Source organism: Lichenostomus cassidix, chromosome 2 (assembly GCF_008360975.1).
Source record: "Lichenostomus cassidix isolate B80296 chromosome 2, HeHo_3.0, whole genome shotgun sequence".
Taxonomy (NCBI): Eukaryota; Metazoa; Chordata; class Aves; order Passeriformes; family Meliphagidae; genus Lichenostomus; species Lichenostomus cassidix.
In genome coordinates this window covers 117,279,909-117,304,434 of record NC_139482.1, presented here as the reverse complement: position 1 = coordinate 117,304,434, position 24,526 = coordinate 117,279,909, and the positions used below count along the sequence as shown (strand labels likewise).

The following is a 24,526-nucleotide window of genomic DNA, read 5'->3' as shown; positions in this document are numbered from 1 at the left end:
CAGTGTCGGCACAACCAATATTGCTTTGCTGCTCAGTTGGCTTTGGTGGTGTGTGTGCAGCCAGTGTGACAGGGTGACACGAATTAACACATGAGTTATCTCCAAAGGATATAAGTCACATTTCCTCTGCTTTCACTTAACTAAGGCACCCCATGGGTGTACATTAATTTTCCCCTTTAATTCCCATGTTCAGAGAAATACGGAAAATATCTGTTGCCATTTGTTGTACTTGGAGTTCTCTGAAAATGAAGTACATGTAACTTTTCAATAGAAACCAAAGAGGGAAAGTACATCCCCTTCTCCTATTACTAGGAAAGCAATTAACTTAAGAACCTGATTAACAGTCCATTGAGCTGTGTCAAATGGCTCTTTCTATTATTATCTGTCTGAACAACATTTTCAACCAACTCACTCATGGCAGCTATTTCAGTACTATGGGGAAAAAAAAGGAAACTGAATGGCATTTTAGTGGGCTAATGGAAGACTAGAACTGGAAAAGCATAAAACTGCAATCAGAAATGTTACGTCTAAGGGAAATGTAGCCTTCCTAACCATAACCCGGGCGTGGGGCTTTTTTTCGGTCTCACTTTCATTGAGAAATTCAGAGCAAACAGTAGAAGCTTCTGCTTTTTCTCATGGACCTAAAAATTATGCACTAAACATTTTATAACAAACTGACCCTGCATGATTTCTCAAATGTACACTGCAGGCAAACAGAAAGGTTGAAAAACATGCATGTGCAAACAGCTGAAACCTCTGCAAATTTGGTCACTGACAGTCTTGCAACACCACTGCCCAGAGGCAACTTTTCTTTTACAGGTGGCTGGGCAGGATGTCAAAGATTAAATCAGACCTCGAAGCAGGATTAGCAGAGGTGGGTAGGTGTGGAAGACTCTCTTTTCACTCCTCAGGGCTGACAGTGCAGCAGACAAGCAGCTTGCACAATGCTGCATGAACTACAGCTGCTGAAGACATCAAAAAAATGGTGGCATCAATTTCTGCATTCACTAGCTGGTGCTTGGATTTAAATTAAGTTCATTTTTATTTATGAAGCATGCAGTGATGGTCTGAGGAAAAACAGAGACCCTGCCTCGGGGCCTTCTGCTGCATTGCATCATGTTGCCCTTGTCCCCTCTACACAGACATGCTTAATGCAGCGATGGATTTATTTGGTTGGAGCTGTTGAATCCAAGGCACACTGCACGTGTCCTGGAGCACAGTGATGCTTAAGCAGATTTACTCAGGGGTTATGGAAAGGGCCTAGACGGAGCTCGGCTGTGTCCCTTAACCATTGCTCTTTCTCATCCATTTTTTCAGGTCTCAGGGAGAGAGAAAGCCAATCACAAGACAGAAGACCACACCCATGGCACAAGACAGTCCAATAGGAATGAGCATATACACTAACCTGCCTGCAGTTTCTTCCAGGTTTATTCACACAGTATGATGGTGAGAGTTTTTTAAGATTTAGGCATGTTAGTTACATAGATTTTGCTTTGTTCTCTTATTAATGGCTGAGAAAATCAGCACTGGTAGGGGAAGAGGCAAGGAAAATGAGGGGATGGACAAACAGTACCAGCTGCTCTCATTTCTATAAATCCAAATCAGCAATCCTGCAGGCTCTACATTGCGAGGAGAGTGGGTTTTCCATTTGGTACTCCAGATAAAGCTACCTGCTGGTAAACTATCTTCACCAGCACTATATAGGCACTTGCTCATACTTGCTCCCCACAGCTAATCTAATCAATGTAGAAGGACTGAGTGAGTAATCAGATGGGCCACGTTTTGGGTTGTGTTTACCTGCACAGAGCTCAGAGAATACAGAGTCAAATGCTGCTCTCAAACACTTTCAAACAAGCTTGAGTTTATTTTTGTTATTTGCATTTCAGCATCATCTAAAGTAACAGATCCATCACAGAGGGCTTGAGTTACAGAGCAGTAACAGGAGCCACAAGAACAAGCCTCCCAGATTTCACACACATGCCAAACCACTGCTGGGCACTCACAATTCCAGTGTTACCCCAGCTCCCCACTGAAACACCAGCACAGAGTAATTTAGTAAGACAATACATAAAAAACCCCATGTAACTATTCAGTTGTGAAAACAACTATCATTGCCCAGGAGCCAGGATGTGACAACCTGTCACATCATCACTGTTTGAAAGAGAGTATTCTGGGGCAACTTGAGGTCCCTTAATTTTTCCTCAGAAAATCTCTACTGGTAACTAATAATTGGTGGTGGAAACTGATATCTGTGAGAGAGATTTCACAACCAGCAAAAGACCAGCTGAAGACCTTGATGCTGCCAAAGGGGTGTGGAAAACAGAAATGCCCCTTCTTACAGCACCATTTGCTTATGTTAGGTTAGGTATTACATAAAACCCTTTGTCTCATCTGTAAAATATGGGCCTCGAAGGGGGTATCAGGTTTATTTTAATAACTAACAATAGCTGTGTGTTACCTGGTATAGGAAGTTAAGTGTGAGGTTCTGACAGTTGAAAATGCAGCCTGCCAATTACTGCCACACTGGCATAAAGGCAGATAAAAATGTGTGCTGGAAGAAGTTATCCTACCTCCCTAACTAGCCCATCAAAATACTCTGCTGCAGTGATAGAATCATATGATCCTCAGTTCCCCAGAAAGTATATTCCCCCCAAACACAGGATGACTGCCATGAATTAGGCTCCTGGAGAAAAAGATTGTCTCTTCATGAATCTGTACTGCTACCACACACTGGAGAAAGACAGGAGTGGAAAGTCTCAACAGGCTGAAAGTTTACACAGAACCACAGAATGGTTTGGGCTGAAGGTACCTTAAAGAGCATCTAGTTCTAACCTACCTGCCACATGGGCAGGGACACCTTTCACTAGACTGTGCTGCTCAGAGCCTCATCCAGCCTGACTTTGAACAACAGGGCTTGACACAAAGTTTTGACAAAAAGTTGTTTTCCCTAAACATGACAGCTTTGCACATTACAATAAAGGGAATCCCTTGCTTACACAACATCAGCCTTCATAACAGAGGTACTTGTGGGCAATTTCAGCAGAAAGAAAGATTCAGAGGGAGATGGAAATCACATGTGTATCCCAGCAAAGGCTGAGACACAGTGGCAGTGCAGTCCTATGGCCACCAAACCTGTTTTGATGCTGAAAACAACCAGTCCTCAACCAGTATCCATCCACCTGTTCTAACAGCACTGAAACAGATCCAGTATCAATATCCAGTACCCATCTGTCCTCAGATTCTAGGACAGCACTAGTTTGATCAGACAAATACACAAATGCAAAGGTGCAAGCATAGAGCCTTCTTCTTTAACAGGGTGACTGAAGAGTGCTCCCTTCCCAGCACACAGGAAGTTGTGGGGTTCTTCTCTCATTTGTCCTGTGCTGTGGTAGCTGCATGAATCAGAGGCTGAAAGAGTCCAACATGAAACAGAATCTGATTTAAATGAACTGTACACACAACCACATGAACTTGTTAAAAAAAGGAAAATAGTATTAAAATTTGAGTTTCATTTCTCCCTTCCCCACTTCCCTTTCTCAGTTGACAGTCAACCAGCTGGTTAACTGCTCTGAAGGTGCATGTTCATTCCCACATTTAACCAGTGCTCCCCGTGGGGCCACTGTGCAGCCAAATGCTTCACCACCACTTTTTAATATTGAACCACAGAACACAGCCACTTCCTTAAGCTGGTGGCTGCACTCTGAGGGACAGCACCTGCAGGAGCTCAGCAAAGCAACTGATTCACAGCAAAGTGAGATACAGTTCAGAGCTTCCTTCCACAGATCACAGCAGGAAAAGGGAGATATTGCCTCCAGAGAGACAATGACCATGATGGATGCTGTCTTACTGTTATATGGTTTCTGTTGAGTATGTGACCATGCTTTACTCTGGTTTTGCTCCTCTGATGAACGATTCATATAGATCATAAAAGGAAAGATAAATATATGACAATCACAGAGATTATAAGAGGAAAGATAAATCTATGACAATATATGTCAGAATTTTAACCCAAAGAAAATTTTCAAGCAGCCTTTTCCAAACAGCTATGAAGCGTGTAGATTTTTTCTTAACCAAACAATGAAAATGCGCCCCAGTTTGAGAACCTTCTTAGCAAAGCCAGATGGTAAAAAGATGATGAAGCAGAACAGAACATAGTAAGCTGACATTTTCTGCAAGGGTCTTCCCCTCCCTAATTAAAAATGACCTTCATTTTTTCTTAACTAGCATGACTTTTTAAAATAAAATAATGGATAATTTGAATAGAAGCATAATTTGCAAAATGGTTTGAAATATCCCTTAAAACATTTTTCCACCTTTGACCCCTCTAAAGCATAAAAAAAGCCGTCAGTAATGCAACAAATCTGCTCCAACTTTTATGCAAGTAAATACCACTGACTATTCAGCATGAAAGAAACCACAGTCAAGTCCTCACTTCAAAGCACCATTTAGTTAAAGGTGAATTACGTGACCTTTTGGCAGTGTACAATGGAACAGAATTCAAAGGTAACCAAATTCTTCCATTGGGTACACAAATTCAATCCCACATCTATGAGAAACCACCTCTGTGTTAGAATAGACCACACTTTCCAGAACAAAATGTTTAAGCTAATAAAGTTTCATGGAAGCCTCAAAGAGGGCAGATAAGTCTTCTTCTGTTTGGGGACGTGGTGATAGTTTAGTCACTCTCTCCTGAAAGATTAAAGAAAAACAGAATTATAAATGGATTCTCCAATAAAATTAATCAAACAGTAGTCAAATTATATGTCTCTGTACTAAGACAGTAGTACTCTATAGTAGATAGTACAGTACTATAGATACTACAGTACTACAGTACTATAGATAGTACTCTGTACTATCCTTCACAGAGAATAACAAGGTTTTGCAAATAAGTAATCAAGTAATTAGGGTTGAAGCATCATCAACTGTACAGTACTTTCAAGAATATATTAGCTAAAATTTCCTATAATTAAATACACAGAAGCAAGATCAGAATGCTGTTCAGTTGCAGAGTCAAGCACCGCAAGCATGGGCCTTCTCTGTCCCATATGTCAGTACACTGGAGGACATTTTCTGGGAATATAGTGCATTTGAAAACTCATTTGCCAGCACTGAACTAGGAGGTAAGAGTTTTTGGGACCAAGACTTTCAAAATACAACTCTCATGGCCCAGGAGCTGCTGTAAATGGGGAGAATAAGCAACACTTGGAAGTCAGACTCCAAAAAAGAACAAAGCAAGGGATAGTATGAACCTGCTTAATAAATAGCCCCACACCTCAGAGTCAGAATACAAAGTAGCTGTGGTCAGTTTTCATTTAGACAGTGATTCAACAGAATTCTCAGGTGCCAAAGTTCCACTGACTGAAATGAAACTCAGGCATGTGCTTCACTACTCTGCTTGACAAAATAACCACAAAGGCAGGGGCAGCAAGACAGAAAAGCCCCGTGCTACTGAGGATGAGGAGCTGCATTAGCATAGGTACCCAGTTACTGCAGAATCATTCATCTGAAAAGGTGCAATATCAGTGTGCTCATACTGGTTATGATTAGCATTTCCATGTTTCCAACAACCAATAATTTAAACATTTATTGAAATACTGGGGAGAGTTAGAAATGCCTGCAAAGACAGAGGCCAGGCCTACACTAGGAACACATTATCTTTAAATAAGGTGTGTTTTGGCAAGAGAGATTCTTCTGCTACAACCTGTTTCAACATCTCCCTTGTGGAAGATGCCGCCCTCCAGCTTAAAAGTTTCCCCCTTTTTCTCCCATGTGATACAGTGGATATCATTTGCCGAGGTCCTTGCCTCAGCCACGGAGTGGGGTGCTGGGGAAGGGGCTCCCCCAGCGCCCTGCCTGGGTGGGAGGCTCAGCTGAGCCCCTGGGAGGAGAGCACACCCCACTGCCCAGCGTGATGCCACAGTGCGAGGCTGCAGCCACTGCACTTCCCCCCAGCCTGCGGGATGCCATTTGTGGGCAGGCTGGATGTGGTTACACAGCAAGTGAGGCCACCACACTGCAAACTCAATGCGAAATAGTGGTCTAGCTTGGTGAGGAAGTCAGCTGTGAGGTATTCACAGTTCCTAATCATGGTTAGCATGGCTTGTGAGGAGTCTGAAAAGTGCAGCTCTGTGTGCATAATTTTACCTACAGAAGCAGCTTTACTGGTGCATAAGTAGCAATCAAATGGTACCTCTTTCCCCCATCCCTGACCAGTGCTGCTACACACAGAGATCCAGCCAAAGAGAAGGTTAAGATTCTTCTATGCAGTTTTGACACCAAATGGAAAATTCAAATAGCACTAGGGCAAAAGTGTGTGTTGTGTTTTTCAGACTCATAATATGCAAAATATAATAACAGAGTACTCAAGTATTCATAAATTCATCAGGCTTACGTTAGGACATTCTAGGCCAAAGCACAGTTTTGCAGTTCTGTGCATCGAGATGCCTAGCGTTATCTGTAAAATCACACCGGGTGACAGGAGACAGCCAGCCTGACAGCCTGACAGACTGGAGCATTTCCCAGCTCCATCGACAGAAGGCTGCAAACGGATGCTCCTACCGTATGCCTCGACACAGAGGCACCAGCACTACCTCTGCACAAGCCTGCTGATATTTGCTGGTGCCCAGACAGCAAGGCCCTGGCTTCCTCAGTCTGACTCAGTGCATTCTGGTGCTGTGCCAAACCCAGCAGCTCTGGACTCGTCACTGGCTCAGCCCCACTTGCAGCTGCCTCTGGGACATCTGCAGGGGGTGGGTGGACAGAGAGGAGCCCTTCCAGCATCTCTTATTTTCAGTGCCCCCATCTCCTCTGAAACACCACCACAGGGCCAGCCACCTTGAATCTTGAGATAGCATATTCTTTGCTAGAATCACTGCTGTCTGTAAATAAGGTCAATTTCAATAGACTCACTTAGAAAAGAAAATAAAATTCTGTTTTAACTTCAAGCACAGATGTCTGTCCCAGCAGAGCTCCCACCCCAAATCCCAACAGTCAGATTACTTTTTTCCCGGCAGCCTGCACTTCACAGCATGGAATATACTTTGCAAACTTTTTGGTGCTATCACTGCTGCACCACATTGCTTTGCTGATGTGAATGAGCCCTTGCTGTATTACAAAGCAAACCTACTGCAAGATGAAAAGCAAAAAAAAATTGTATCAAAAAATAAACTGTATGGACTAACCCTGTGGTTATTAACAGACTATTAAGGAATACCAATACATTTTCATCATGTTACATCTCATATAAAAATAAGGGTTGAGAAACTGTTAGGTTGTTTCATTTTACACAGTACAATTAATCACTAATGCCATAAGATGACAGAAAAACCCTTCAACATCTTTGGGTGAAGAATCCTCCCCCAGCTATGCAAAACTTGCATTCAATGGTTGTTTTAAAGAAACATGTTTATCAAAACAAACCCTCCAAATACCCCATAACAATTTACTTGATGGGTGCTCAGAGACCCTAGTTTTCTTCCTGGCTTTACCACTGCTCTGTTGTGTATGATCCTAAGTAGTTGCACCTTTGTGTCATTTTCTCAGGTATAAAACAGGAATATTAATATTTACTGTTAATGTAACTGTTCTGAGTTGCTCTGAGATATATGAATGAGAAGAACTGTACAGCATGTGCAGTAAAAAGTGAATAAACATTTGGGCTACAAAATTTTCACTTTCTCCATAGTATTTATTTCCCTTGTAACTTGCTAGAAACAAATACTAGGTCTATTGGATATGAATCAAACTGTCTTTTTAAAAGGAAGACACTGGATTTTGCTTAAAGAGTGGTGTGTTGCTTTTTGCAGTGTCTTTGTGAACACTGAAACAATAAAGGGTATTACAAGCTTAATCTATATCATCCCAGGGGACCTTATTTCAAATTCTGATGGGGATCAATGGAACAAAAAAGCCATCTGCAAAGAAAAATGCAACTTCTCAATATGAAAAGTTTAATGCAAAGTGAGTTTGGTCATTCTTACCAGATAGCACTTAGTATTAAGGCTTTATCTACAGACCACCTGCATACATAATTAAGAGAGGTAGTTATGAAAAAGCAGTATCTGAGGCAAAGATCAAAAGCCTATCAAAAAATCATCTTTTTAAAAAATGTAACATTAAAAAAAAAAACCCCAAACCAAACACTTAGCCCTTTTTTCTGAATCCATGTGAAAACTGCAGCATGCACTCCATCCCACTGAAATGAAAAACCTAAATCATGAAGTGAAACACAATAGAGTTGACTCTCCGTAATTTTGTCCATTTAAATAGTTTTCATGTAGGAATAGAAATACAACTTGCTTGAAAAGAAGCATTTCTGTTTTTGCCAAAATCTGTTCTATTTTATTTGACAAGAAAAACTGTTTTGCTCTCTGTCTTACCTGGGGCAGAGTGCCTTTGACTAATGCAGGGATGTCTGCTTTGGAATAACCAATTGCAGCTAAGCCATCATCAACATTCAGATCAAATAGGAATTTCCGGAGTGTGTCTGCCAAAATAAGCCCCGCATCTTTGATTCTGGCAGTGCGGATGTCAGCTCCTAAAATAAGACATAATGCCTTGACTGTAGGGTGGAGAGAGCAGAGGAAGCCTGTCCTGGACTTAATTTAATCATAATATCAGCTGAATACATATCCATACATAACAGCCACTGCCCTAAAAGCAACATGAAGTCAAAAGAGGATCAGTCTTCATTTTACAGTTGGAATAATTTGTAAAAGGTGAAATAAAACAAGATCACAAGCAGGTTAATGGCTGCCAAAAAGACTAACTGCCACATGAGGTTAACTTCCTTTCCCTCTGTGCTTACAGGGAGAAGCACTTTTCAGTCTGACTAACTGCTGGGAGGAAAGAAGCTAACGCATGAACGTCAGTGGTATTTATTTGTATGGACAGTGTGCCAAATGCTAACTTCATTTTAAGGCCTTGAGTTTGCTGACATCTAGAGGATTGTTCTGTTAAATTACACATTCACAGAGAGGACTACAGCATGTAGGCTAAAAAAGGCAGGAGACGGCAGGGCAGTGTCCAGGGGGTTGAGTAAATTCTAAATTTATTGCTGTTTGAATATGTGCTGACTTGTGTAGGGGACTGTAGAACTAAAGAGAAGGAGCTGCTCTCTTTGACACATCTACTGAACAGCAATAAAAACATCAATATAAAATGAAAGATTACGAATATTTCTTACATAATGGCTTCTGTACCCTTCTTCAATGAATGTTCAGGACTTACTTAAAAATAATAATGAAAGTATGTCCACACAGGAGCCCCAGATTCCTCCATATGATTTCTTTCAAAGTAACCCGAGCTAGACTGATTCTCTGTGTAACCTCAATGATGTTACACCAGAACTATGTTAGGTCCAAGTGCCATACTCAGAGATGAGTTAAGAGCTTGTAGCTACAGGAAAAATATTTTCTGCGATCCTCATGCAGCTCAGTGTGACATACAAAGGCAGTTAAGTGAACAGGAGACCTACAAGCTCACTTGAAGAGCTCGGATATTCAGGTAGTAAGACTGGCAGTAGTGTAGCAAATAATGCCTGGGAGAAACTGATAAATAAGATATGACAGTGTCTTGTACAAAGTCTTGTGCTATTGCGACTATGCCATGAAGTCTGAGTTTATCCTGGGTTTTGCTGTGGAGGGGTAACTAGGACATAAACCCACTATCTTCAGACAGTGAAGTAAAAGGGAGAGGGAGGAGGATAAAACATGCCGGTAAATGCACAGTTTTAAAATATTGCTATAGTTCTAGTACTTTCTTTCTGCTCAACCTAAAAGATACATCAGTCTTTGATTGTACTTCGAAAATTTCTGGCCACATGCACACCTATTTCAACTGTTCAACTATCCACCCAGGGAGGTATTAAGCTTTTTCTGGCTGCACCCAAATTCACAGCTGTACATACACACAACATAACTATTTAGTAATCTGCCTCATGTCATAAAATACCTTCTTAGTCATTACATTTGGCAACGTGACAGATTTGAATAAGCTACTGTAGTGAGTTGGACTCCGGACTGGACTCAGAAGCAAACACCCCAGATGGGAATTAATAAATTCAATTCCACATGACATGTTTTCTGCAGAGTCCCTTTACAGCAAGGCACAAAATGACGTAGCGAAAATTTCTACTGAGAAAATTATCAGAGCTTTTAGAAACAAAATTTATGGCAGCAGTTAAAACCACAAAACCTAAAGGAACTGCTTTTTAGTCACTTGTTTTAAAATCAAGAGCCAGAGCTGAAATTCTCTGATATGCTGTGCTGACCAGTTACTCAGAAACATTTTCTCCATCTAATTTTAGTTGTGTGGTATTGCTGTAGGAACACAGACATTTATTAGCTTAATATATGATTCCTAGTAGGTTTGTGTTTTGGTTTTGGCCATAGGCAGGACAGCATACTCTTTGAGGAAGTCTGAACAACCTCACAGACAATGTTTATGAAATAAACATAACTTTCACCCAATGTAGTTTTTCTGACTGTGTTGTTTTGCACCCTCTTTAAAATACTGTGGTATTTTCATTGTATATACAAAAGCCCCACTCTTTCTTGACAGCACTAAAAATGAAATCCCCAATTCTTTCAGATTACTTACACAAGAAGTCATGTATGTGACTGGATTGCTGTGACTTGCATACGGAAGGCTGACCATACAAGGGACTGAACACAAATTTTCCAAATACCAGGAGAGTTTGCCTAACCACTTTCTCTCCACTCCCTGCACTGCTGTGCATGTGACTGTGACTGCTCCTTAGCCAGCATGGGTGTTAGCAGCAGTTTTGCCACGACACAGAACCCCAGTGCAGACAAAAAACCTGACCTTAGACATAAATAAATTAGCTCACTGCACAGCCATGCTGTCACAGCTAGACTGCTAACAGCTCTGACATTACATCACTGGAAGCTGGTTTATTACCCACAGTCATGCTGGGGGTGCAATAACGAGGCATCCATTTTCTTAGGACACCCTTTGGTGATGGGCTGCACACATAACAAGGCACTGTATGAAAAAATAACCTTTAAATGAGCTGTCAGCTTGCAGCATTCACTTTTATTCTGCTAAAAAGCAGAAAAGGTCATTTTGTTCATTAATCTGCTTCTTAGCTATTACACGTGTCCTTCTGGAACAGAAGAGCTGTTCCAGAAGACCTTTCCCTTGACATCAGCCACTGAGAAATTCCAAAACCTACAAACAAGCTTAGAGCTACATTAGAAAGACTAAAACCCACAACTGTGTGCCACGGAAAAAGAGCAGAAGTGATTAAGAATTTCACTGTTCTAATTCATTGCCACAACAGGGAATTTCTTAGGCAATGTCCTTCCTTTCTGCTGAAAAATGCCCCTGAGTACTGGTTCCCTTCATGTTAACTACACTCCATAAAGCACCAAGAGTTGAGCCAATCACTGCTACCCTTGTTTGATTTGCAATAGACTTCCAGTTAATTTCAGCTGTCCAGTTTTCTGGCCAAGAATCAGATTTCTCCAGCTTGTTCCTGTAATCACATTATTCAATATCAAAATTCAGCATTATTCTATCTAATTTGCATTACATGTAACTCCAGAATCTTGTTTTTTAAACTTAAACCCCTCCCAACAACCAATGACAATTGCTTGCACATATTGTTTTTCAATCCCAAAATGTCATTTTGGAAAGATTTCCATTTGTATGTGAGAGCTGTACCCATAGAGATTCCTACCTAGAAGCTCTGCAGCTTCTAAGTGTCGCTCAGGATGTATCTGTGCTGTGAAAGCAAACACTGCTGGGGATGTCAGCACCACAGAAAGGCCATGTGGCTGGGGGAAAAAAAGAAAGAAAAAAAAGAAAAAAACACATCAACAGGACATGTACTTTAACTTCAATGGACTTTAATGCTCATTAATGACAGATAACAGATAATTGAAATGTATAATAAAAACCCAAAAAGAAACAAGTTTTACCACTAAAGAGTGATCCACATTATAATCCTTTGGTTTATAAGTTTTCACCAACCCAGAAATAGGGTAAGACATTCCATGGCTGGAACAGAGAGCAGAGAGAGAGAGTGGTTAGGGCAGCTCTCCCGGTATTTGGAAAATTTGTGTTCAGTACCTTGTGTGGTCAGTTTTTGGTATGCAAGTCTCTTCAGTACAGATACTCAGAAGGTATTGACAGGTATGGTGTGGATATTAGGTACAGACAACCCTCATCCCTCTGCACCTCAGGGACCTAGCTTTAAAAAACAGTACCTCCTTACTTTGTGAGTGTAAAGTTATATTGCTCCACTGACTGGACTGAAAGATGTTCAGTTCGTGAAGTAATACAGATACGCCAAAAATATCATAATCTGCATAACTATGTGTTCACACTGCCTGAGAAAAATAAACTTTAATTTCAAGGTATAATTGAAAGAGTCGACTTGCTCAAAGAGAAGGAATGAAAGGAAGGTCCCTGAAGAGAACGACTGCTAATAACTACTGCACACAATTCAGGTTTTGGCTTTGCTTCTTTGAGATTTTCTTCCAAATGAAACTATATTGTCTTGCAATACTAATTACAGCTCATTTCAGACTGCTGATTGCCTACCCCACAGACAAACTTACAGATAATTGCATCAGTTCAAGAAAAACTCAAGATTACATCATTGCTGTCTCACTGCGGAACAACTGGCATGAAATCTAACATTTTGAGTGTCATTGACTATTTTTAGTCTTGTTTTTACTACCAAGAAAGGTAAAGAAGGCTGTGTTTTGTAATTTTCACGTGACTGGTTTTGAGTATCACAACCCAGAAAACACAGTTCTTATGTACACAAATGCCAGGAGCCCGTCAGTTTGTCACAACACGCAGGTCCTTTAGCATGACAGGCCAGGCTACAATCCCTTACTATACATTGAACAACAGAGCCAGCAACAACTTTGACAATCTGAAACAAACACTAGCTAGAAACTGACCTCTACTATTTTTCTGTACTCACCAGAGATGAACACCAGCATTGCCAAAGCCAATACCAGCAAAAGCACTTGCCAGGTGCATGTTGGCTCTCGCTTCAAGGTCTTCAGGGTTTCTGATGGCTCTGTGCACCATGGAGGCAAATGGTACTAATGAATTCACAAACAGATTGGTGATTCAGGAGGGAGAAGGGAGAGGGGGCTTCTTTATGGACAGATATACAAAAAAAATCTTAAAGATAAGCTGAAATAAAAATGCTGGAAATGGAATCAAGTCACACTTTGGTAAAAGAACAATCCTGGTTCTGGATCACTTAAGCAGATCAGACTGGTTCAGTGAAGGGCAAGCTTCACTCTTCCAAAAAACAGGTAAATAGAGTGAATTTAACCAAATTCAACTCAGTGGTGAATTTAAGAAATTCTTCTTGGTAGCTTTGGTAATTCTATGTATGGCTCCAGGATCACTCCAGCTTTTTCACCATTTCATTAGGTGGTGGTCTAGACCCCCCTACCTGTGTGGGAAAAAGGATTCCTTGCCTTTCTATGCCTCAGGCTCCTTGTGCACTTTGACAAAAAGTCTCATGAATATGCTCCACAGGAACAAAAACCAACTATTTTGACTACCTAGGTACTGTAAAAAGTCTTTTTCAAAAAACCTCCACACTGATCATTAATAGAAGTGCACATGGTATACAAAAGCTGTAAACAGGCTAAAGCCTTATTGACAGGAATAAAAAACCACCCCCACCTAAGTCAAGATCTATTCTAAACTGAAGGTCTCGTAAGTATGAACAGGTTTTGAATAAATGCATAATTTTGCACATTTGTAAGTGCATATCATTACCTTCTTGATGGATGTGAAACTATCTGAATTTACAATAAAGGTCACAGAAATAACATCAGCAGTATTTTATTCAGTTTGTTACATATTCCCCTTATACTGTCATTGAAAGGAGATCCTTGAAACAATATGGAAATGCTGTTCCCATATTGACTGAACAGCTTGAAATACCTCTAACTGAGGACTTCTAAAATGGATTCACAGAGGCATTAAAAACTACCTCCACAAGACAAACTACTAATCCAAATTCTACTTTCAATTGTATTTGAAAAATATCTTGCTGTGTTTAAGAAAAACCCAGGGTAGAAAACAAAAGCTTAATGTTGCACCTTGCCTTATTTTAGCCTAAAATTTACATTCTTGTAAGCATCCCTTTTAGGGCACTGAAGACTGAACATACTGCAGGGGAGATGGTTGTTAAATGTGTTACCTTTTCAAATATTTAGCGACAATGCGCAGAGCATGAAGAGCCCAGACATCGCTGACAGGGTTGCTGCCTTGGTAGGCTGGTCGGTTGATGGGATTGGAAGGGCAGGGACTGCGCTTGTTGTAAGGGAGAGCAGTGTATGATTCCAGGGCATGGCTAACAGGAAGATTAAGAAATGAATTATTTAAGGGGGAGAGCTCCATTTTACTGCCCTGCTGTCCTTTGAATGCAGGTTCTTATTTAATTCTGGTGTTCAACTGCTACTGAAACGAGAAACCCAATCTCACAGACAACTGGGAGAATGCTGGGTGGGCACCTCCAGAGCACTTCACTCTCCAACAAACACACAGAAGGCAATCCAAACACAGGCACTTTCTATCAGCTCACACCATACTAAAAGCTAGGTTGGATACACTGGCACCTGTAGTGTTTTTCAGTGAAGAGGGCTGTACATGTGCAATGAGTGCATTTCCTTTCCATAGGACAGGAACCATGAGAGGCTTTAGCACTGGAAGTGGCATAAGGTACTTTTCTTTTAGAAATACTGACCTTGAAAGAATTATGAGTATGATATTTAACCTAAGTGGAACTGCCAATAGTCTTATCTCCCAGATACATGTGAATCTGATCATATAAAGAAGGGGCATTGCCTGCATGGCTCCATTTAGATGAACAAAACTACAGACAAACCATTTTCATTGATGAACAAGTGCCTTTTCTCCATTACAGACTTTGCAGTCCAGGGTCCTTCACCAAGCTTGAGAAACCACAGTTTTATTACATATCTATTACTTTAATATACATAGCACCCAGAAGCAAAGTAAGATCTGGCTCTCCAAATAGAAATGTCAAAATATTTTGTGCAGTTAAGCTGTAGGTTTAAGATGAAGAAAAATTTGTGCCAAGTGGAAAGCAAACTATGAGATTGGTTCCAAAAATGACCATAGCTGGGTGAAGGTTGCCAGCATCTCACAAGGTTTTACAAATTTTTATTGACACATCATGGCTTTTGTTAGAAAATTCTTGTTCTGTATTCCCTGCCATGTCTGTGATACATGATAAATCCTGTTGCAATTGTGATCAATCATCTCTATGGTCTCTTAAAAAGGGACACCTACTACTCTCTTCCCTGATAACAGCTATCCTGGAAGCAAACGGTTACTCCAGTGTACTGCAAAAAATTTCCTAATTCTGCAAATGCAGAATTAGTTTCCATACATTTTGAGGGAGGCAGTGAAATTAAGTAAGAGGAAAGTATGACAGAGCTCACCTTAACAAGAACAGCAAACAGAGGAAAAAAGATCATCCTCTTCTGCTCTCAAAATATTTTTTTTCTACAATCATCATAGTAAAAATACAAAATTAAATAAATTCAAGTAGCAGCCTATGCAGAAAACTCACCAAAGCACATCAAAGCCACTGTTGGCCACTATTCGTTCAGGCATAGACAGTGTGTGTAAAGGATCAATGATGCCTAATGTTGGCTTAATGGCTCTTGAAGCAATACCTGCAATGTGTAAAGTGAGGAAAATCAGTTTTTTTGCAACAAAATAGGACAAGATAAGCTTAATATTCAAAGCCTGACAACAAGGAGGGAAAAAATATTTGAAACTATGAACATAAAAGCAAAGAGAGATAAGGGAGGGAAGAGAGTATCTATGAATGTAAGACTTACTGATGATGAAGTCTTTCTAACAGAGTTATATGATCTGAGACTTTTGCCTGAAGTGGATTATACCAGACAGTGTTCTCTCTCTGTTTGCAACCCTTCCTGAGCAGCCTTGCAAAATGTCTGTGCTAAAAGGCATCTGTAGTTTTCTTAATTTGTATCTTCGGTGGACAGACAGAGGGCAAAACTGGTTTGTGTCTACAATCAATTGCCATTGTCAATTGCTGTCTTCAGCATCTGTAATAACCATGTTGTATTTTGGTTAAGGGGGCACAGATGTAGTTTTCAGACAGACAGACAGACAGACAGGCACAGACTGATGGACTACGTATCAACTAGAAAACTCTTGAGCTATTGTCAAACCTCCTCAGCACACCCATTTGGGTCCCAAGTTCTGCAGACTGTGTGGCATATAAAATCCACATGTTTAGAAGCAAAACCTCAAAACAGTTATGAAGCTCAAGATGACATTTTAGCCTTAATCTTTATTTGCCAGGGATGAAAAGGTCAAAGGAAGACAGTGTCCCTCACTTGCACAGCATCCCAGGCCTGAGGTTTCCAAAGTCAGGAAAAGCAACATTTGGTTGCAATTACACAACAAAGAAACAGAAGTCTTAAAAGTAGAAAGAGAAATACAGAGGAAATAAGGAACAGTTGGTTGACCCTGAATATAAGTAGAAATTTCCTTTGCAATTAACATTTTCTGCCATTTAAGGACTTGAAAGATTTTAGTTTCCTGTTTTGCCTTTAAACTATAATCCACTGTATTACATAGGTATTTCATTATGCTAATATGCTATAAATTTAATTCAAGGAGGAAACCTTTAAGCTTTTCAAATTTGCCTGTGGCAGTTGAACCAAACAAAATGACACCTGAAATGACATGCAGTATCCTTTCCTCTCAAGGCAGGGAAATAATAAAGACGTTGGAAAAGCAATTGTCTTGAATAGCATACAAAAAACCCCACAAAACAAACAAAAAAACCCAAAACAAAACACCAAAACCTCACCAGTTTTAACTTTTAGTTCTTTGAAGTCAAAAATGGCAACACCAGTGGTTTCACTTCCAGTGCCAGATGTTGTAGGAACTTAAAAGGAAGAATGGGGTTACCAACAAATAATAAGCAACGTACAATATTGCAAAATAAGTAAGAAACCCACAATAGTTACACCATCAAAAATACAGGACCCAGGAAATCTTGGAGGTATCCCTGATCCAAAGCCAACAGATCAAAGGGAAACTGCTACTTTGATCTCTTTTCTCAGAAAAGGAGTCTAACTGAGCTAAACAAGATAAAGTAATGACAAAACCACTGACTTTATCTCCACTGAAGTAAATAGCAAAATTGCTGCTGAGTACAACTAGAGGAGAAGTAAGGCCAAAGGAAGTTGAAACAGTCATGGTAAACTGATTTCAGTAGAAATATCAGAGAGTGTAAATGACTCACCTTCCCCTCACCCCAAGTCTCCACACACCCTCCTCATGCTTTACCTGCGATAAGAGGCTTGAGGGGCACAGTGACAGGCTTCCCTTTCCCAATGGGAGCATTGACATAATCCAAGAATTCTGATGAAGGGCTGGCTGCATACAGGTTGGCAGCTTTACAGGTGTCTATTACAGACCCACCTCCAACAGCAACATAGGCATCAAACTCTCCCTTTTTAGCAAATTGAATGGCATCCAGGAAACTTGGAACACAAGAAAAATTTTCCAATTAGCCGGGATAAAACCAGTAGGTAGGGGAACTAACTATTAAGACCAGCATGCAGGCCACAAGGAGGTGTTTAAAGAGCCATATGGAATCCTGTAAAGGCCTAGGTACTACTTGGAGAAGTGCACTGTCAGAAGTAAATTGTACCTTTGGTCTGTGGGCTCCACACGGACACTATCATACATTTGAAAGTTTATACCATATTTCGCCAAGGAATTCAATACTGCATTTACAGGAGGGAGCTTGGAGAGGTTTTTATCTGTCATCAAACAAACTCTTCTAGCACCAAGATTCTGCAGGTCCTACAATAATGAATCAAAAAACCAAACAACTGGTATAAAATCATACACTTAACTACTTAAACATTAATCCAAATAAACAGAGCCATTTGATAATAATAAAACCCTGATTTAGAAATAGTTGGCTGTTTTAAATTTTTTAGAACTGTATCAACGGAAGAAAAAGAACATTAACCACACACATGTAGAACACAAAAAGCAGAATAAAGTTTAAAGCTGCCAAATTTATGAAGTCCTATGATGGGAAAAAAAAGAACCTGTTGAACCAGATGGAACCACTTTAGACTACAGTAAAATGTAAAATAGTTTTTGAAATATCTTTCCCTACACAATTCCTGTAAGAATAAAAAGGCCTTTTCACAGGTTGTTTCCACAAACTGCCTATCAAAGCAGAGCATTAAAATCTTGACAATTTAATACTGAATACTAAGTTACTGATGAAAAATCAAAATAAGGTGGCAAAAGGAAGAAAAATAATGCTATATCCTAACCTTTGCTAAGTTAATTGTCACAATAGCTATATAATATGTATAAATAATTCTAGTGCTATTTAAAGACACTAGAGGTTCTGACTAATTTCATTTACTATCTGACTATAATCTTACTTTACAAATTTGCATATAAAAAAGAGATCTGTTAATGCTAGAAATGCCAAGAAAGGAGGAAAAATGATAAATGAAAAAACCCAGTGATAAAAGCATACTGGAACAATGTATTCAGGTGAACAATCTCACACTGCTGAACCAAAAATTCTACACTTTCACTGGGCAAACTCAGAGCTGAATGACTATCTAGCTAATTTAATAGAATGTCTCTGATTCATTTTAATGAGCACTAGAAAGATGAAAGTGATTTTGAGAAAATCCTGGTGACTCACCAGGATTTGAAACTTTCTGAATTAAATTCCCTGTCAGAGAAAAATATTGTTGCATAATTCTTGCAAATCATCAATGACCCAATTTTCCCCTGAGCTACAATTCATGCTCTCATACCACAGCAGCACTGATTCACCATGCCTCTGTTATTTAACCAACAGTATTTCCCAATCTTTTTATGCTAGTACATAGGACCACACATAACTGCAAAGCAGTGGAGATTCAGACACACCATATATCAGCTTTCCTCTATTAAGTAGATTGATAGCACCAGCAGCCCTTTAGAAAATAACTTTTCACCAGTGATGAAATTGCAGCATGGCAGCTTACCATGCCAATCTCTTTAGTAACTCCTTCTCCATATCGGATGTTTGAAATGGCCATCTAAAAAAAAAAAAAGGAAAAAAAAAGGAAAAAAAAAAGAAAAAAACAAGAAAAAACCCCCTTTTTTTCTGGACAAAAATGGCATCTAGCCATATTTGTCAAGAAGTATTGTTTATACAACTTTTAAATGAAATATATTTTTTTATTAAATCTACCTCAAATGCATAGTCTGTATTCCCCAGCGTGGGCCGTTCAGGGACTGGAATGGAAATGAAACAGTAGAATTAGGGAACAAAAAGTGATTTCAATCTGTTTCTCAACACTAGAGTTCATAGATTCCCTTGCTTTTAGAATCACTAATATATTTGCACAGGTCATCTCAGCTTGTCTGGATAACAGTTACCCATTTCATCCCTTGTTGTTTATGAGATTAAATGATCCAAGTACTTGATCTGACTCATGTAATTCAACAAAACAATTAAGTTTTTTCAAGTTATTTCAAGAATTAGGTATTTCTTATAAAAACAGAATAAATTAGCAGGAAGGTTGCATGAGAATTTGTTTGCAGTCTACAAAGACCATTCCAGCACATAATAGGTAGAACTGAGTATATGTAGAGCATGCAGGCTGCTACATACCAGCTGAGAGGTGCTAGAAATCTGTAGGGGCTACATGATAACATTCAGAACAACGTTTAAGACAAATTCATGAGACATCCTCTATATGTACCTGGATAGAGAACACCTTTTGTATGCATGGGAGCAATACTAACAGGTGTTTACACTTCTTTGTACTTCTGCCTAGTCCTGAACTTGCAGGTGAAACTGATTTGCTTGCTAGAAAATTACTGCATGAACTGCTAATAATAAATATGAATCAGTGTGTTACTGTTAGCTTTACACAGAAGAAAAGATATAAGGACAGTATTTGAGTCACAGCCTCTCTCTGCCATGTCATTTTTGCATGTATTATCACAAAACTCTATTTTTGGCATATCCTGATTTTGCCACAGAGTGAAGCAAACAACATCAACTGAAATTGCCCATTCTTCTCCAAGAAAAGATCAGGTGAGGCATTCTGCTCTTCCTGCTGAAGTCATGCCTTACGTCTGCTATATTAATTGAAAATATGCAATTTGGATTCTGATCCAATGAATGAAGCCATGATAATGAGTCTTACAGACACTCTGGGGTGCACTGAAGCACTGACCCACAACAGTAACAGATAGACGTATTAAAATCCTTTATGTACTTTTTATTCAAGCACAGGCCAGCTGCTATCAGCTCTTTCATTGCCACCTCTTGCCAGGCTGTACATGTTTGACCTCTCCTGGAACTGGAGTCTGCTGTACTTTCAGTCATTAATTTGACAGGCTAAGGACATGTCCAAATCATTTAATCTCTTGCTTTCTGATAGCATAATAGATGCCCTGCTGTTACATTCTTGAACCAAACTTAACTTTGAGGGCGAATTTTACTGAGTTAAAAAATGGCACTATTTCCTCAAACACTGCCAAGAAACACAAAGAATTTTTTTTTTCCAGCTATAGTCACTGTTCAATCAATTCCTACTATTTACTGCACTGGTATCACCTTACTACACTATAGACTCATGCTGCCTAAAACTTTCAGAGACGGTTCTTAACTCAGGCGTCTATTTAGCAAGAGCTGTTTGAATTGACTGAGTAGGTCATCAAGCAGACGAGCAAAAGAATGAGATTCTATTTCTCAGCTGCACTATTGTCTTGCTGTATGATGGTCTTGAGCAAAACAAGTATCTGAACATGTAAATAGCTTTTCCATATGCAAAATAACAATGCCAATTCTTTAAGAAGTGTTTTAATCTTGTGAGACCATGCTACTTAGAGTTACACATTACTGAACTTATGGCCCAAACCACTGATTTTTAGTGGATCTGGAGACTGACCAACGATCTGGAGGCCAACAGACAGTTATTCTCACAGCCTCCCTGCAGTCCATGCTAACAAAAACTCCTCCCAGGGTGACTGGGTCACTCAGTGCAGTTCCCCTGCTCAGAGTGCACAGTCCTGGCCTACATGAGCTGTGTTCTTGGAAGTGACTGTCTAAAAAGCCTATGGAGATTTTATTCCCCAGGCCAACACGGCAGACCTTTGTGAAAAGCTACTTTTTATCCATATCGCCTCCTGTTTCTTTTCTAATGTAAGAGCTGTGTATCCAAAAGCAGATGAAAAGTTGAGATGGTTCAGGTGACAGCCAGAGCAAAGTTCAGATCAACTTGCCCCACAGTATGGAAAGGGAGGGGACAGGAGGCAGTGACTGGTTTATGTGGGAACAGTGACTCTCGCCAACAATAACCACTACCATTGCACAGCTGCAAAATAACAGGCTTCTCCTTTAGGCTGTTCCTTCCCACCTGTTCCCCTGCACCCTCTGCTGAGGTTACACGGACATACACAGCCCTCTGCAGGGCCACGGTCTCTTACAGAATTATTCTGGAGACACAAATTAAGTCTTACCTTGGGAGTAAGTGTGGCCATGGCTCGGGCACCGACAACTAATTAAAATGTTAAAAAAAAAAAAAAGGTATGGTTAAAAGGGGAAAACGAAATATTTTACAGGAGACGTCCTACAAGTCTCCTGTAAGCACGCATTGCAGGGGCCTGCAGCTGAGCCCGGCGGGAGCGGGCACGGGCGCACTCCGCAGGGGCCGCCGCTTTCCGCCCTCCGGACTCGGCTCCGGCCTGCCGCCGACCCCGGGAGGGACCCCCGGGAGAAACCCCGCGGAGGAACTCCCGGGAGGAACCCCGCGCCCCGGCCCGCGGCACTCACGCTGCCCGCTCCAGCTGCCGCAGCAGGCGGGACACCCGCTCCCGCCCCGCCGCCATGGCCCGGATCTGGGCACGGACAGGGACAGGGACAGGGACAGGGACAGGGACAGGGACAGGGCCGGCGGCAGCGCCTCCTCTCGGGACTGTGCCGCTGGCCGGCCCCGCTCCCGTCACACGGGTGACCCGAACAGGACCCGCACGGGGGAGGCGAGCAGTGTCCGCATCCAGCACCCCCACCCCACGGTCCTACGTTGTCAAAACCCAAGTCACGCCTGTTTAAAGGCAAGCAAAGCCTGATTGCTAAAATATACACCACAGAACGCCAATGAAGAGCGACTAAAATCTAGCACTGAGTGCGTGTCACAGCATTTGCCACGGAAAAATATTTAAAGCAATGGAATTGCAGAGTGAAAATAATAAAAGCCACGGCCCAGCAACAGGTGGAGGAGCAATGGCCATAAACTAAAACACAAGAAGCTTCACCTCTATGTGAGGAAGAATTTCTTTACATTGAGGGTGGCAGAGCACTGGAACAAGCTGCCCAGGGAGGTCGTGGTCTCCCTCTCTGGCGACATTCAAAACCCACCTGAACGTGTTCCTGTGTCACCTACTCTAGGTGACCCTGCCTCGGCAGGGGGCTTGCCTGAGATGATCTCCAGAGGTCCCTTCCAACATGAACAATTCTGTCCTTCTGTGAAATTGCATGGTAAGTAACAGTGCAGGATGAATCAAAATTCTGTAACTGTATTTTTAAGATACTCCAAGCTGTGCTACTTAGCTGCCAGCAGTGTCTATCAGAACAAGCAAAGTTAATGTTTGATTCTGACAAAAAAGAATTATTTTTCTGTTGTAACAGATGTATTTTGCCTTTGCATATTCCTATGCCTTACTTATTATAGAGCTGCAGAAAAAGTTAAGGCTTTAAAAAATAGAATTATCTGCAATACTTTTGTAAAGACAGGCAGCTGGTGTACTTCAGATATTGAAGATACTAAAGATTTCCCTCTTGTGACATCTCTGCCCCACAACAGGGGAGATTGGAACTACACTATCTTTAAAATTCCTTCCAACCCACACCACTCAATGATTCTATGAGCAGATCAGATGAGCCTAAAATTCACGATTTTGCAAGGTGCTGAGCTTGAAAAAGTAGGTTAGTGGCCTGCTCAGGCCCCCACATGAAGCTGCAAAACCTTTATTCACTTGTGAGAGCCAGAAAGTGGCAACTCCACAGGAACACCTGCACCTCTGCTCAGACAACCACATTGCTGCTGGAAATTAACAAAATCCATTGGATTTTGGTGGAGAAAGTTGACCAATAGCTTTGTGAGCAGCACAGAATTCTTATCAGGGGTATATGCATATGGGAAAAGAGCCCTTCTCTCTGGCTGAGGAGGTACAAGATGTGCCCTATGGAAATGCCTGAAAGATCAGAGGTCTGGAATATATCTCTATAACAACCTTTTCCACCTGTCCAAGTGTTTGTTGCCCCTGCTTTGCCTTGATACTTATGCTGCAGACTGCTCAGCACAGGCGCAAGAAGCATCAGAGAGGCAAAGAACACACCTTATGCAAGGCCCATAGGTTGGGCACCCATAGTGGGTGGTTTCATAGTCAGTCCATCAATGCCATCCAAGCTCCAAGGTGTATGTACCCTTCTGCCTCAGTGGCCTCTCTACACAGGAGGCTTTGCTTTCTGATGCTTTTTACTGAAGCTGCCATCCTAACTGAACTGCTACAGAATGAGACAAGAGAACTGCTGAAGTCACCCAGCTTTTTCAAACTCATTAGCACTGAGGCAATACAACATCATTAACCACTCACAAACTTCGAAGTTTGAAAATCTGATTTAACTGAGATTACTGAAACTTGTTTTACTAACTTTCTTACCAGGGAACAGCATCTTTCCTGTAGCTAAGCCATACACTCAGACAGCAGTTTGGTTTTTTTTTCCTATTTCAGGTGTACATGTGACACAACAAAGTTCCAAAGAGTAATGAGCTGAAGTCTGAGAGAATTTATACTACCTGCTCTCACATAGCTTGATAAACACTGAACGATTATTCCTATGAAATGATGGATTACTCTTAGTACCGGGAAAAATTTAGTTTTAACCTGTTCAATACAAACATTTTTCTGTTGAATTCAACGGCTGGTCACTAGCTTTGACTACCTCTTTTAATTAACAAAATGCTCTAGAAAATCTGTACAATTTCTTGGGCCCTGCAATAAATCTTACAGTAAATTTCCATGTCGCTTTTGTGAGTCCGAATACCAGAGCTGAGCAGCGTAAGCTGATTCATAGAGCAAGAGCTCCACCGTCAGGCCATGTGCCCAAGGCAGAGAGCAGCAGCCACATCCTTTAACTGGATCTGTGGATGTTACTCCATCAAAACTCCAGGTGACGTCTGCAGTCGCCCCCAGCCCGTTACCTGAAAATGGGACACCTTTGCTCAGCTGTCGTCCTGCTAGAAATGCTGCAGGCCAACTGTGAAGCAACATTACCTGTGAAACCAATCACTGTGAAACTCTCAGCCTGGGGGGAACCGGGGCTCGCAGTCCCTTTCATAAGCCACCAATTTCCCTCGGGTGGAGAACACAGCCCTCCTTGTTTACCAGCTAAGAGGCAAACGCAGGG

The 24,526-nt window shown here is 41.0% G+C and overlaps 1 protein-coding gene across 2 annotated transcripts; it reads right to left on the bottom strand.

The window, feature by feature from the left end:
- Positions 1-1,844: 1,844 nt before the first annotated feature.
- Positions 1,845-22,017, bottom strand: ADHFE1 (alcohol dehydrogenase iron containing 1). 2 transcript variants are annotated; one of them, XM_085052946.1, is made up of 14 exons: positions 21,890-22,017; positions 21,577-21,614; positions 19,295-19,338; positions 19,086-19,139; positions 17,729-17,883; positions 17,362-17,558; positions 16,880-16,957; positions 15,602-15,707; positions 14,204-14,356; positions 12,959-13,057; positions 11,943-12,021; positions 11,702-11,798; positions 8,379-8,536; positions 1,845-4,689 (listed from the first exon to the last, which is right to left on the bottom strand). In XM_085052946.1, exons 1-14 carry the CDS (start codon positions 21,943-21,945, stop codon positions 4,606-4,608), a joined length of 1,398 nt encoding a protein of 465 aa, XP_084909072.1. In that variant the 5' UTR covers positions 21,946-22,017; the 3' UTR covers positions 1,845-4,605. The 2 variants fall into 2 exon arrangements, with proteins under 2 accessions (XP_084909072.1, XP_084909073.1); XM_085052947.1 differs by lacking the exons at positions 21,577-21,614; positions 21,890-22,017 and adding an exon at positions 19,718-19,791.
- Positions 22,018-24,526: the final 2,509 nt, after the last annotated feature.

Excerpts from the sequence above, each read along its gene's own strand:
- ADHFE1 (XM_085052946.1), bottom strand. The coding sequence starts at position 21,945 with ATGGCGGCGGGGCGGGAGCGGGTGTCCCGCCTGCTGCGGCAGCTGGAG. Across the intron at positions 21,615-21,889 it reads CGGCAGCTGGAGCGGGCAGC|TTGTCGGTGCCCGAGCCATG; the intron begins GTGAGTGCCGCG and ends CATTTTAATTAG. Across the intron at positions 15,708-16,879 it reads AGAACTAAAAGTTAAAACTG|GTATTGCTTCAAGAGCCATT; the intron begins GTGAGGTTTTGG and ends TACACATTGCAG.